Source organism: Cryptotermes secundus, unplaced genomic scaffold (assembly GCF_002891405.2).
Source record: "Cryptotermes secundus unplaced genomic scaffold, Csec_1.0 scaffold49, whole genome shotgun sequence".
NCBI lineage: Eukaryota > Metazoa > Arthropoda > Insecta > Blattodea > Kalotermitidae > Cryptotermes > Cryptotermes secundus.
The window spans coordinates 1,358,240-1,370,188 of NW_019744106.1; the positions used below are offsets into that span (position 1 = coordinate 1,358,240).

The 11,949-nt window shown below is 38.8% G+C and overlaps 1 protein-coding gene across 1 annotated transcript in view; it reads left to right on the forward strand.

Moving 5' to 3' along the window:
• Positions 1-11,949, forward strand: part of LOC111874339 (probable ATP-dependent RNA helicase kurz) — a 37,035-nt gene that overhangs the window by 15,686 nt on the left and 9,400 nt on the right. Inside the window, exons 7-12 of the mRNA XM_023869758.2 lie at positions 3,102-3,532; positions 4,206-4,438; positions 5,460-5,677; positions 7,571-7,840; positions 8,957-9,287; positions 10,485-10,738. Of these exons, the coding sequence (XP_023725526.1) occupies positions 3,102-3,532; positions 4,206-4,438; positions 5,460-5,677; positions 7,571-7,840; positions 8,957-9,287; positions 10,485-10,738 (1,737 nt within the window). The remainder of the gene's footprint in view (positions 1-3,101; positions 3,533-4,205; positions 4,439-5,459; positions 5,678-7,570; positions 7,841-8,956; positions 9,288-10,484; positions 10,739-11,949) is intronic.

An 11,949-nucleotide genomic window follows, 5' to 3' on the forward strand; every position in this document is an offset into this window, starting at 1 on the left:
AACTACCAGCAATGATATCTGCACTGTTGGGAATGGAATAAGGGCTCCCAGCAAACCTTATGCTTTTATAAGGCTTTTTTTTTTCACAGGGACTTAGAATTTTCTTTGTTTTAGAGACTTAGAATGGAAGTTTTAGTTTATATTTTTAGTCTATTACAATCCTGAAGCCACCTTAATGGTACTTTATTGTGACTGCGATTCTCAGAACTTTCTGTAGCCATTGTAAAGTGGTTTTTGTTGCCTTTTCGTGAATAGGTGTGTGTCATCAGTAATTTGACAGGAAGGCTTATAACATTCATCTTAAAGTATAACATTCTGTCAGTCCAATTTATTAGTTTAGACTGGAAATTATATATATATATATATATATATTTCCCCCCTCTGTTTTCTGCCATACTTAAAATGAAAGTATTGTCAAGATTTTAGCGACTGTAGACAGGATTTGGACTTGGGTAATGCTTGCTGTCATTCAGTCCAGAACCTTTTGTCTTCTCGTCTGCACTCCAAAAAACTAAAAATTACAATATACAAAATTATAATTTTGGTGTGTTTCTGTATGGGTGTGAAACTTGGTCTCTGACATTAAGGGAGGACCATAGATTGAGGGTGTTTGAGAACAGGGTGTTGAGGAGAATATTTGGACCGAAGAGAGATGAAGTGACAGGAGGTTGGAGAAAACTGCACAGTGAGGAGCTTCATAACTTGTGCTCTTCTCCAAGTATAATTAGAGTGATCAAGTCAAGGAGGATGAGGTGGGCAGGGCATGTAGCATGAATGGGGGAGACAGGAATGCGTATAGGTTATTGGTGGGAAAGCCAGAAGGAAAGAGACCACAGGGAAGACCAAGGCATAGGTGGGTGGACAATATTAAAATGGATCTTAGAGAGATTGGATGGGATGGGATGGTATGGATTGGTTTGATCTGGCTCAGGATAGGGACTACTGGAGGGCTCTTGTGAACATGGTAATGAACCTTCGGATTCCATAAAACGCTGGGAAATTCTTGAGTAACTGCAGAATTGGCGACTCCTCCAGAAGGGCTCAGCTCCATGAAAAAGTAAGTAAGTAAGTAAGATAGGGTTTGCATTGATAATCACATTTATTGCACACTTATACAACTTGGTGCTGCACTTCAGAAATCACTATCACACAAAGACTAGTGCTTTCAGTCTGTTGCAGTCTCTACTAGCCATTGCTTGGTAGCTGCTTCCAGTGGAAGAGGTTCCCCTTCCTCTGGGTTCCCGAACTATCCCTGGCCTCAGCTACCAGCTTCTGTCAGCAACAGCTCACAACGACTGAACTCCAACAGTCCTTTAATTGACTCACTAACTCACCAACCATCTCCTCACTCCCTCCTAAGTCCCTCTTCACTCACTCCTTCAAAGTCAAAGTCAAAGTTACTTTATGACCAACAGTCAGCTGTCCAGTCTGTCTTGGTGTCCACACCCAGAGTCAGAGTTACTTGACGACTGGTGGTTTACTGCCAATCAGTTCTTCTCAGCCCCAAGCCCCTTGAGGCTCATCACCATATATTTTCTTTTCTTCAACTGAACCCTTGCAGTCATAGTCCTTATGTACTACCATCTGTGATGAGAGGGTGGGTTTGTCTCTTATGAATAGGCTTTGCATTTCTCAAGTGTATGTATCACACATATAGCATGTTACTGAAAATTCTTCTTTGTGCGTTATATACAATTCCACTGTCAGTCAGGCTTTGCAAAGCAGATCATGTCTATCTTACTTACATTATGCTACGACAGCAGCTTAGTCACTTGAATGGTCATAAGCTTGACTACCACCAAGTTTAAGCCTCTTATATTCCCTGTTTGGCTTCGCCTTGCCCTATGCTATGAACATGTCCATTCTCATGATTTTATATGACTGCTTGCTCCCTGCTCAGTTTTATTATGTAAGTGTAAACACATAGAAGCCATGTACAGATTTCAGACTGGTGTGCACCTTGGAAAATTTCCAGTGGCACAGAGAACCTTGTTTTGCAGATGCTGCAGTTGTAAGAGGTAGGTGTCTGCCACTAATTCCCAGGTGGGGCAAGCATAAGTCATTACTGATCTGATCAGTGATTTATGGAGGGTTAGTTTAATGTTTGTGCTTAAATGCTCACTTTTGAACAGGGAGTAGATTATAATAAATGTTCTGAAGGCTTTTTGGCTTCAATCATCTATGTGCAGGCTCCATGTAATACTCTCATCAGAGATTACACTGAGATATTTTACATGATTGTGTCAATACCGACTAACTTGTCCAGCTTATAACATCTTGGCACAGACTGCATAAGAAACACCACTTCCCTGTTGCAGTGCAGTTGTTGCTACGGAATTCTCGTGTTCATGTCTGTTGGTAGAACCACTACATAGCAGTGGCTGTCATATAATTGCTTGTTTCACAGTCATTGCCTAGCAGTGGGTCTGTGTACCACAGTATGTTTCTGCCTTTGTTCTCAAGCGATTCTACAGTTGAAGAAGCTTTGAAGGATGGAACATGATCATAGGATGGAACATGATCACAATCTTCATTCCACCTAGATATGTTACAAAATTATGATTGGTGAATATACAAAAAGCTGTGAAACATGCAACATAATGAAATGAACTTTTAATTTGAATGTAATCATGTATCCTGTGCTTGCTTTATATCATGAACTATGCATTCCAAGTTGTACCATTGTTAGAGGTACACAATACGTAACTCCTTTACATGCGTTTTATTGGAGTTGGATATTAAATATACTAATTTTTTTACTGCTGTCTATACAGATATTTCAGTTTAGGTATTTAAGGAAAGTTTCAGGACATTCATAAAGCGAATATCCTGTGCTTGAAACATAGCCTTTCTTTTGAACATGGTAAAATTATCATTTACTGATAATATTCTTTGGAATATGGTTTTTCTTTATACTGTCTAATTTATCTGTTCCTAGCTTGTTACCTTAATGTCAGATTTGTTCCACTTAAGGTTTTCCTGAGCTCAGTTTTGAAATTTAACATCTCCCCTTGCAGGAGTAATACTAAATAGAGATTTCATTGTAAATAGTTTAAATTGTTTTAAAATTTTATCAACAAATTTTACATTTCTTTCAACAGGACAGCAAGAAGTTAATGTCTTGGTGAGGAAACTTCGAAGAGCTTTTCCATTCCATGGGAGGAGGAAAGAAAATAAGAAGAATAAAGGACAGATTTCAAGAAGTGAGTCTCAAAAGAGAGACATAGAAACAGAAGGGGATGTTGTAGTTGATGAAGAGGAAATGGAACTGGACATGCAAAAAGCAATTCAGAATGCTCGCAAGGCAAAGAAGATTCGTAAGGGAGAGATGGCATTACCAGATATAAACCTGGATAACTACTCTGTCATCCCAGGAGATGACACAGAAGTAGATCTCCTGGGAGAAGATGATCTTGGGGATATTGAGTCAGATGAAGATGAGGATCAACTGAATCTGAGAGGACTAGCAGCATGTCAGCCATTGTGGGTACTGCCTCTATACTCCCTTCTTCCAAGTAATAAACAGGCTCTGGTGAGTATTTCCTTTGTTTTACACTTGAAACTTTAATGTCTTTACATTCATTGTGCCCCCACAGTACAATTGTTCAAGGTATAGGATTTTACGCAAATCATAAAACATGACCATAACATTTTATACTGTATTGGCAAAATTACATAAAGTATATGTGCCAGTCACTTGTATTTGAACCTAACTCAAGGGTTTTGCATTTTCTGCAAAACACTCACCAACTGGTTCGTTGATGCTGCATGCACAACAGAAGAATTTCATGTGACTGGTAGTTTGCAATGATGACTGCTACATTCAAATGATTTGGCATCCATATATTCAAATTATGAAATATTAAGGTGTTAGTATTAACTTAGGACTGGGGGCCAACTACTTCATTCATATCAAGCATTCAGACCACTTCTGTGTTCATTGTGCACCCATGATCTTATTACGACTCTTCATGAGCCATGACTATTATGTTAGAGCCAAAGTCATCCTGAAAGAAATATCAAGTGTAGTGTGACTTTATTCATGTGTGGATATTCCCAAGTTGGATGTTTGTAACTCTGGAACTTACTATGCTAACAAAGTTTTTCTGTGTAAGATTTGACTGCTTTCTTCAAAGTTTTTCTTCTTGCACTTACATACTGAATGATTTTCCTCTGTATATGATTTGAACATTCATCTTTCTTAGGTGTTTGAACCCCCTCCTGAAGGTAGTAGATTGTGTGTTGTAGCAACAAATGTTGCGGAGACCTCTCTTACCATTCCTAATGTGAAGTATGTGGTGGACTGTGGGCGTGTCAAGACTCGACTGTATGATAAAGTGACAGGTGTATCTGCATTCACTATTACTTGGTGCAGCAAGGCAGCAGCCAATCAGAGGGCTGGGAGAGCAGGACGAATGGGGCCAGGACACTGTTATAGGTAAGTTCATAGGCTGGCCGCAGCATAGCTCCAGCGGTTAATCGCTGGCTTCTCACCGCGGCGGCCCGGGTTTGATCCCGGGTCTGGTCAAGGAGGATTTGTAGTGGACAATGTGGCACTGGGGCAGGTTTTCTCCAAGTACTTTGGTTTCCCCTGCCAATCTTCATTCCACCAATTGCTCCACAATCACCCTCACCTATCATCTGGGGCTGGTACAATAGGCCAGAAGTGGCCGCAGTACAAGGGACTTAGTCTCACCCCACTAGCAATAAAAAAAAAGTTCATAGGCCTATTAGCAGAACACACAGTATACCTGAATTGTGTTTGAAATTGTGTAGATTAACCCCCAGATAATCATTCTGTCGGAGTTTTTTTGTATCAGTAGCTACTGAATTTCACAATACAATGGTCAGCACTTTTGTTTTTGTGTGTTGTAGGTTCAGGGTGCAATTTCAATTTTGAAACTGGCTATCCTGATTGAGATTTTCCTGAAAAGGAAAATGATGGGACTGTAACTTCAAATAGTGACGTGAACAAAGGAAGTCTGTGAAGTCACAAGGAAATCAAAATGAACTAAATTTTGAAAAGTTAGACACCTTAAAAAAGACTTGCTGTGCAACATAAACAATAAGTTTTGATCTTCCAATTTTCTTTATATGAAAGTTTTATTATATCTGTTTAATTTTTGTTCTACAGTTATAGTGTTACTTTATTTTCTCAGTATTATTATGCTGCATTTAAACTTTACATTAAAGTATCTTCTTTTGTTATTCTTCTGGGGTATGCCATCATGACTTACATTATGGTACTATTATATGGCTGTTGACACACCATTATTACTTTATTATTCTGTATTTGCTACATGTTTTGATCCAGTTGGATCATCATTGGGCACTTTTCATGATACATCTTTTGTTGTTGGTTTGTGTCCTAATATGGATCCATTTAGTAATTGTATTATTTCCATTGGGTTCCATTTATATATATTATTCACTGATTTTTTGTTCTCCATTTATCATAGGTTGTATTCATCTGCTGTATTCAATGACCAGTTCGAAGATTTTTCTGCACCAGAAATACAACGCAAGCCAGTAGATGACCTTTTATTGCAGATGAAAGCAATGAACATTGACAAAGTTGTAAATTTTCCATTTCCATCTCCTCCAGATATTGTACAAGTAAAGTCTGCAGAGAGGAGATTAGTGCTTCTAGGGGCTTTGAAGGAATCAGAACATAAAGGTCAGTATATTACATAGTGATGTGAAGTGTCAATGTATATGCAAGTTTCCCTATTCCTCATAACTGTCCCCCCACTACCCCATCCGTTGATATCTGCTGGTGTGGAAAATAAATTTCCTAAGTAATAGTTGCAAGCAGTAATGAGATTAGTATGTATGTCCATATGCTGTATAGACTACACCATACTGAGAAAGTGTGTATATAAAACATCACACTAATCAAATTTTGTGAGCTTAAATTTTTTAAAACATAAATTTAAATCACATAAAGTACAAGTTATGATTCTGAGCGGGTTTCTTCCTTTATATTTTCCATGCTGCCTGAGGTATACATTAGCAAAAGTGCAACAAACCTGGCAAAGCTTCCCAAAAGAAAAGTGCAAACTTCTTCAAAATGCAACAAAGCAAGAACTTGAATGCTCTCTATTGGGAAGCAAGAAGCAAAATGGGTTAAACGATCCCAAATGTAGCCATTGGAAACCAACCAACCAACCACCCAACATTAGCTCAGATTTGCAAATATTACGTTTAATGTGCAGTGCAGGTGAGATATTATTGGTGAAACATAGTTCTAAAAGTAACAGAAAGATGGAGAAACTGTATAATGAGGAGCTTCATAATGTGTATGTTCCACCAGGTACTGTTAAGGAGATTGAATTAAGCAAAATATGATGGGTGAGGTTTGTTGCATGCATGGGAGAAATGAAGAATCCATACAGTGTCTTGATTTTGGAGATGCAGGTTACATGGAAGGATAAATTAAGACATATCTTAAGGACCTACTATTTGAAGGCATAGACCAGATTGAACTTCCGCAGGATAGGTCCAGTGACTGACTGTTGTGAACATGGCAGTTAACCTTCAGAATCCATAGAGGGTGGAGAGTTTCTTGACCAACTGAAGAAGCATTTGAGCCTACATGTAACTTGGTGGGTTGCTGTACCAAGCAAGACAGAGCTTTTTATATTGTGATTTACTAGTACTGCATTTTATTAAGCATTTAATTAAGGGATCATAATTATTTGTACAATATAATTATTGACATTTATTACCTTGAATTTAATAGAGGTTATTATCACTGTCTGAACCATCTGAACTTGATTCCATCAGGTTGATAAGTGGCTCCATGACCTTGTCTTGTACTATTTCTTTTGGAGAATCTTCCTCCTATAGTTTTTCTGTGTGTTGAACCCAGTTTTTCAAAATTGAAGCACTGAAGCTGACTGTGGCCTTGTAAGATTATCTCTCAGTGTCTATAATTTTGAAGCCGTTATTTATTTCTGCAACACACAATTTTTGTTATGCCCGCCCTAAGTTCAGTATGGGATTGTGTTCATGGTGATAAGGGGATAAATACATTAGGTTCCAAAACTAGTCATCCGTACAAGATTTTAGGTTTTCACAGTGGCGAAAATTTATGTTGTGGTCATTAATGCATCATAGTTATGCTGAAAAATAGTACATCTTGAATGTATAATAATATACAGCAGTACTATTGTAATGCCAGTGATTAAATTAAGCCAAATAATGAAACTGAATAGTGTATATCTTTTTCTGTTATCTACTTTAATTTTGACATTGTCTTAAGTGGTGTATTCTAAGGAGAACCAGGTTTCATTAGGGTAGGGTGTGGTTTAGAATATCATGTCTCACTTCACCATTGATAGGAGATTAATTGATCATCATGTCACAGAATATTCTGGGGAGCACAGACACTATATTTCACCACCACAAGTAATTCTTGAAAATGATGACTGATTTATACACATGACTGAATGATTGGAGCATTAAAGTACGGAACAGCTTCATTCACACGTATTAATGTTTGTAAGTTCGAGGAAATGTTTACTGTGAACTGGAGCACATCTTTTCACTCTTGTGACTTTGCTTGCAGATGACTGGGATTCCAGAGTAACTCCCCTGGGTTATGCCATATCTGCATTCCCTGTGGCACCACGATTTGGGAAAATGTTGGCTCTGAGTCACCAGCAGGGCCTACTTTCTTACACAGTGTGCATGGTGGCTGCTCTGTCTGTTCAGGAAGTGCTGTTAGAGGTCCTTGTACAAAACTGTCAGGGTGAAATAGAAAATTCAAAACAAACACGAATGCAGTGGAGCCAGACAAGAAGAAAGTGGGCTGGAGTTGGGAATTCATTGCTTTTAGGTATTTGTGGTTATTTATTAACCTTTTCATTGCTGGTGTTGGTTAACCATGTGCTAATATTCACTTCACTCTTAGAATTTTGACATTATTACAACATTCTATCCATCTGCGTGCTTTTGCACGCACACGTGCACTCACTGTATCTCTCTCGCAAATGACCCATGAGCCAGGATAGCTCGGTTGCTATAGCAGTGGGCTGGACAGCCAGGGCTCGATTCCCAGCAGGGACAAAAGATTTTGTCTTCTCCACAGCATCCAGACTGGCTCTAGGGCCCACTGAGCCCCTTGTCCAATATGTACTGGAGGTAAGGTGGTTAGGGCATGAAGCTGACCACTCACCTTAATCTAATCCTGAAAGCAAGAATGGTGGAAGCTATACATTCACTCCCCCATATGTCTTCATGTCACGTTGCTTAAGTAATCAGGTGTAGGGACAAATTTACCTTACCTTACTCCTCATTTTATCCCAATGAGGTGGATTTTTCAATTGACCTAATCCTTCCAGTCGCACTATGGCCCTGAGGTCGACTCAGCCTCTAACAGAAATGAGTGCCAGGAATCTTCCTGGGAGTAAATTGGCAGCCAGCATGTAAGGCTGACAACCTCATCACCATCTGTGAGCCGATGCTCTAGAAAATGTGGGAGCCTCTACATCTCACAACCCTATGGGCCTGTTACAGGGACAGTTTTACCTTTTTTACCTTTTACTTTATTCATCATTTGATGACATTCTAGATTAAAATTCATGTAAATTATGTTTTTAAATTGTTGTGAAATTAATTTCTATTAACATATGGCTTTCAAGGAGCATACCTTTTAGTAAATTTATGGGTTAGGCTATGTTTTTAAGTTTTCAACATTTAATTTGTATCTTAAGATATTACATTACATTATATTGCATATTTTTTATGTATAAAATATGGAATAAACTCCATAAAATTTGCTGTAGGAATCAGTCTGCATGTGTTAATTGTTCATCAGTGTCACCTTTCCCATGGGTCTGAAAGGAAAAGATTTGTTTGGATGTCTTGATGGATAAGTGTCTGAATTTCTGATTCTGTGAGACTTGACTGACCCAAACAGTGCTTGATATGGAACTTCTGATGTTTGCTATAGGAGATCCAATGGTGCTTTTACGAGCAGTAGGAGCAGCAGAGTTTGCAAATAGACGTGGTCAGCTGTTACAGTTCTGCACAGATAATGGGTTAAGACACAAGGCAGTTGCAGAGATCCGCAAACTGCGACTACAGTTAACGAATGAGGTCAACTTAAACTTGCCTGATCTTAACCTATATGTTGACCCCAATATGGCTCCACCAACAGACACTCAGGCCAAATTACTTCGACAGATTTTGCTAGCAGGCATGCCTGATCAGGTTGCACATAAAGTAGATGAAGCTGAAATAAAGGAAAATGAGGATAAATTGAAATGGAAACATGCATACAGGTGAGCAGAATTTCAGACTTTTTAGATTTTGTGGAAATTTCATTGTGCTGTTTATCTCTGATGTGTCTTTAGAATGGGATGCTCAATTATTCATTCTTCCTTTTTTTGTTGTTGTTTAGTAGTAGTAGTAGTAGTAGTAGTAGCAGCAGTAGTAGTAGTAGTAGTAGTAGCAAGTGGGTGGTGGTAGCAGCAGCAGGAGCAGCAGTGGTAGTATAGCATGTTGGAAATAGAGGATAGTAAGAGTTGTGTGTTCCATAAGCTAAAACATTATTTTTGGCAGGCGTAATAAAATCAAGGACATGTAACTTGGATTGGAGACAGTACAACAGAAGATTACTGTATTCTGGGATGTAACACTGTGTAGACTGCAGCAAGCACAGTGACTTTGCTTGCTTGTTGCTTGTCTTACTTTTTGACCCTGCAAATGGAGTCATTATGTTCCTCCAGAACATAGGTAAACTTCTACATGACTACATATTGTAACATTCCAGGAGACTGTACTCAAGTCACTGACATGAGAACCTCAAATCTAATGTTACAGCAGAACTTTGCTAATGAAACTTCCTGGAAACTAACCTCTTACAAGATCAGTGATAGGATGGTGTAACAAGAAGTTCATGGAAGAATGTATGATACCTACTTGCCTTCAAGTGCTTAAGTCTTATAATGAAGCTAGCAGGAATAAGACTTTGTCAAAATTCACCATACAAGGACATACAAATAGACATTATAATACCATAAGCTTCTCATACCTTGTAAGATTTGAGGCTTTCACGGCGGTGACTATGAAGAAAGCAGTCTTCTGGGATTTGGCACCGTGTATATGTGGTGTTAACCGACGTTTCGGAGGAACGTATCGCCTCCATCTTCAGGGTAGAAGAAAAAATATATAAGAATCTGCAAGCAAAGAGACCTTGAGAACCGGTAAAAGCAGACTGATGGAGGCGATACGTTCCTCCGAAACGTCGGTTAACGCCACATATACACGGTGCCAAATCCCAGAAGACTACTTTCTTCATTCTCATACCTTATAAAATAAAGATTAATGAACTAAGAGGGAATCTTGCTATGATGATTCCACTTGGATTGAACTGAATTAGGATTATGTCCATTGATGGACTTCAGTATTTGCAGTTTTACTCTTTCAGTTTCTGTTACCAGAGAATTAGTTTTATGGTTGAATTTATTATCTAACAGATGTGCTGAGCTGGAAGAGCCTGTATTCATGCACTCAGCATCAGTACTGCGGAAGAAGAGCCCAGAGTGGGTGGTGTACCAAGAGGTTTTTGAGACCACCAAACTGTACATGAGAGGTGTCACTGCTATAGAACCTGAGTGGCTGCCTGTTTATGCTCCTGCTCTGTGCAACTTATCACCTCCTCTTGTTGATCCACCACCTCGATATGATGATACGACTGAAAAACTGTTTTGTCATGTCACAGGCACTTTTGGTATGTATGCTTAAATTTAAAGAGGTGTGAACTGGTTTTCTAAACAATCCACAATCATGCTGGCTTTCTTCTTCAGGTGATATATTATTCCTAAAAGTCCATGAACAGTGGTTGGTGCCTTCACTCCACCCCTTTCCATAAGCAATTTCACAATAGGCCACAGAGCTTTAGGTGTGACCTCACAGTTCCCTCTTTTTGTTTCTCATTGTTCAATTGCCTTTCTACAGGTCATTCATTTGATGGTTTTGGTGACCCACTTTACTGTCATTTTACATCCTGGATCATGGGTTACTTGCCAGTTTCCTTTACCTCCACTTATGTTCTAGCAGTCTTTCCAGACCAGGTAGATTGTTATTAAAGTCCAAGAGTTTAGTTTTGTTTGTCGATAGGCTGTGCACCAAAGTTATAGAAGTAATAAAGTTACAGGCTGCTTTATTGGCTTCTTCCTGAGTTAATTTGGGTTTTAGGTGAAATTAATTTTGAGGCCAGGCTTTGAAACCGCTCCACATTTGTGAATATTTCAACTGGGCCTGAAAGATTCCTAGTTCTAACAAGATCCAGTAAGTGGAAAACAATTGATAGGTTACCTGAGTCCAGAATGTCAGAGACAATGTCTTCTGCCAGTCAGACATTCTTGTACGCAACAATATCGAGCATGTCACCATTTCCCAGAGGAGAGTAATGAGTGCAACGTTGTAGTGCTGAAATTTCAGTCATTTATTTGCAGTAAATTCAGTAGTTTTATGCTTGAAGAGTTGGAAACTACGCTATTCCAAAATGGATATTTAGCATTCAGACTTCCTGCCAGTAGTGACTAACCCTTTGACGCGGTAATTTAAATTCCGCGGCTGCGTCTCCTGCGGTAATATATTCAGCCGGCCATTTAAATTTTGCTCGAAAATGATTTATTCATCATTGTTCTTAAATTCTATGAGATAGGAACATGAAACTTTCACTAAAATGATCTTAAAAGGTGGTTTTATAACCTTACCTTATAATATGAGCGCCCTTTATATCTTCAATGGAAGCAGGTTTTTTAGTATTTGAGCAGTGAATGGTACGCCTTGAAGCATGAAACTTTCACTAAAATGATCTTAAAAGATGGTTTTTATAACCTTACCTTATAATATGAGCGCCCTGTATCTCGGTAATGGAGGCAGTTGGTTTAGTAGAAGGAAGGCCTTGAAGCATTCGTATAACCCAACGGTGCC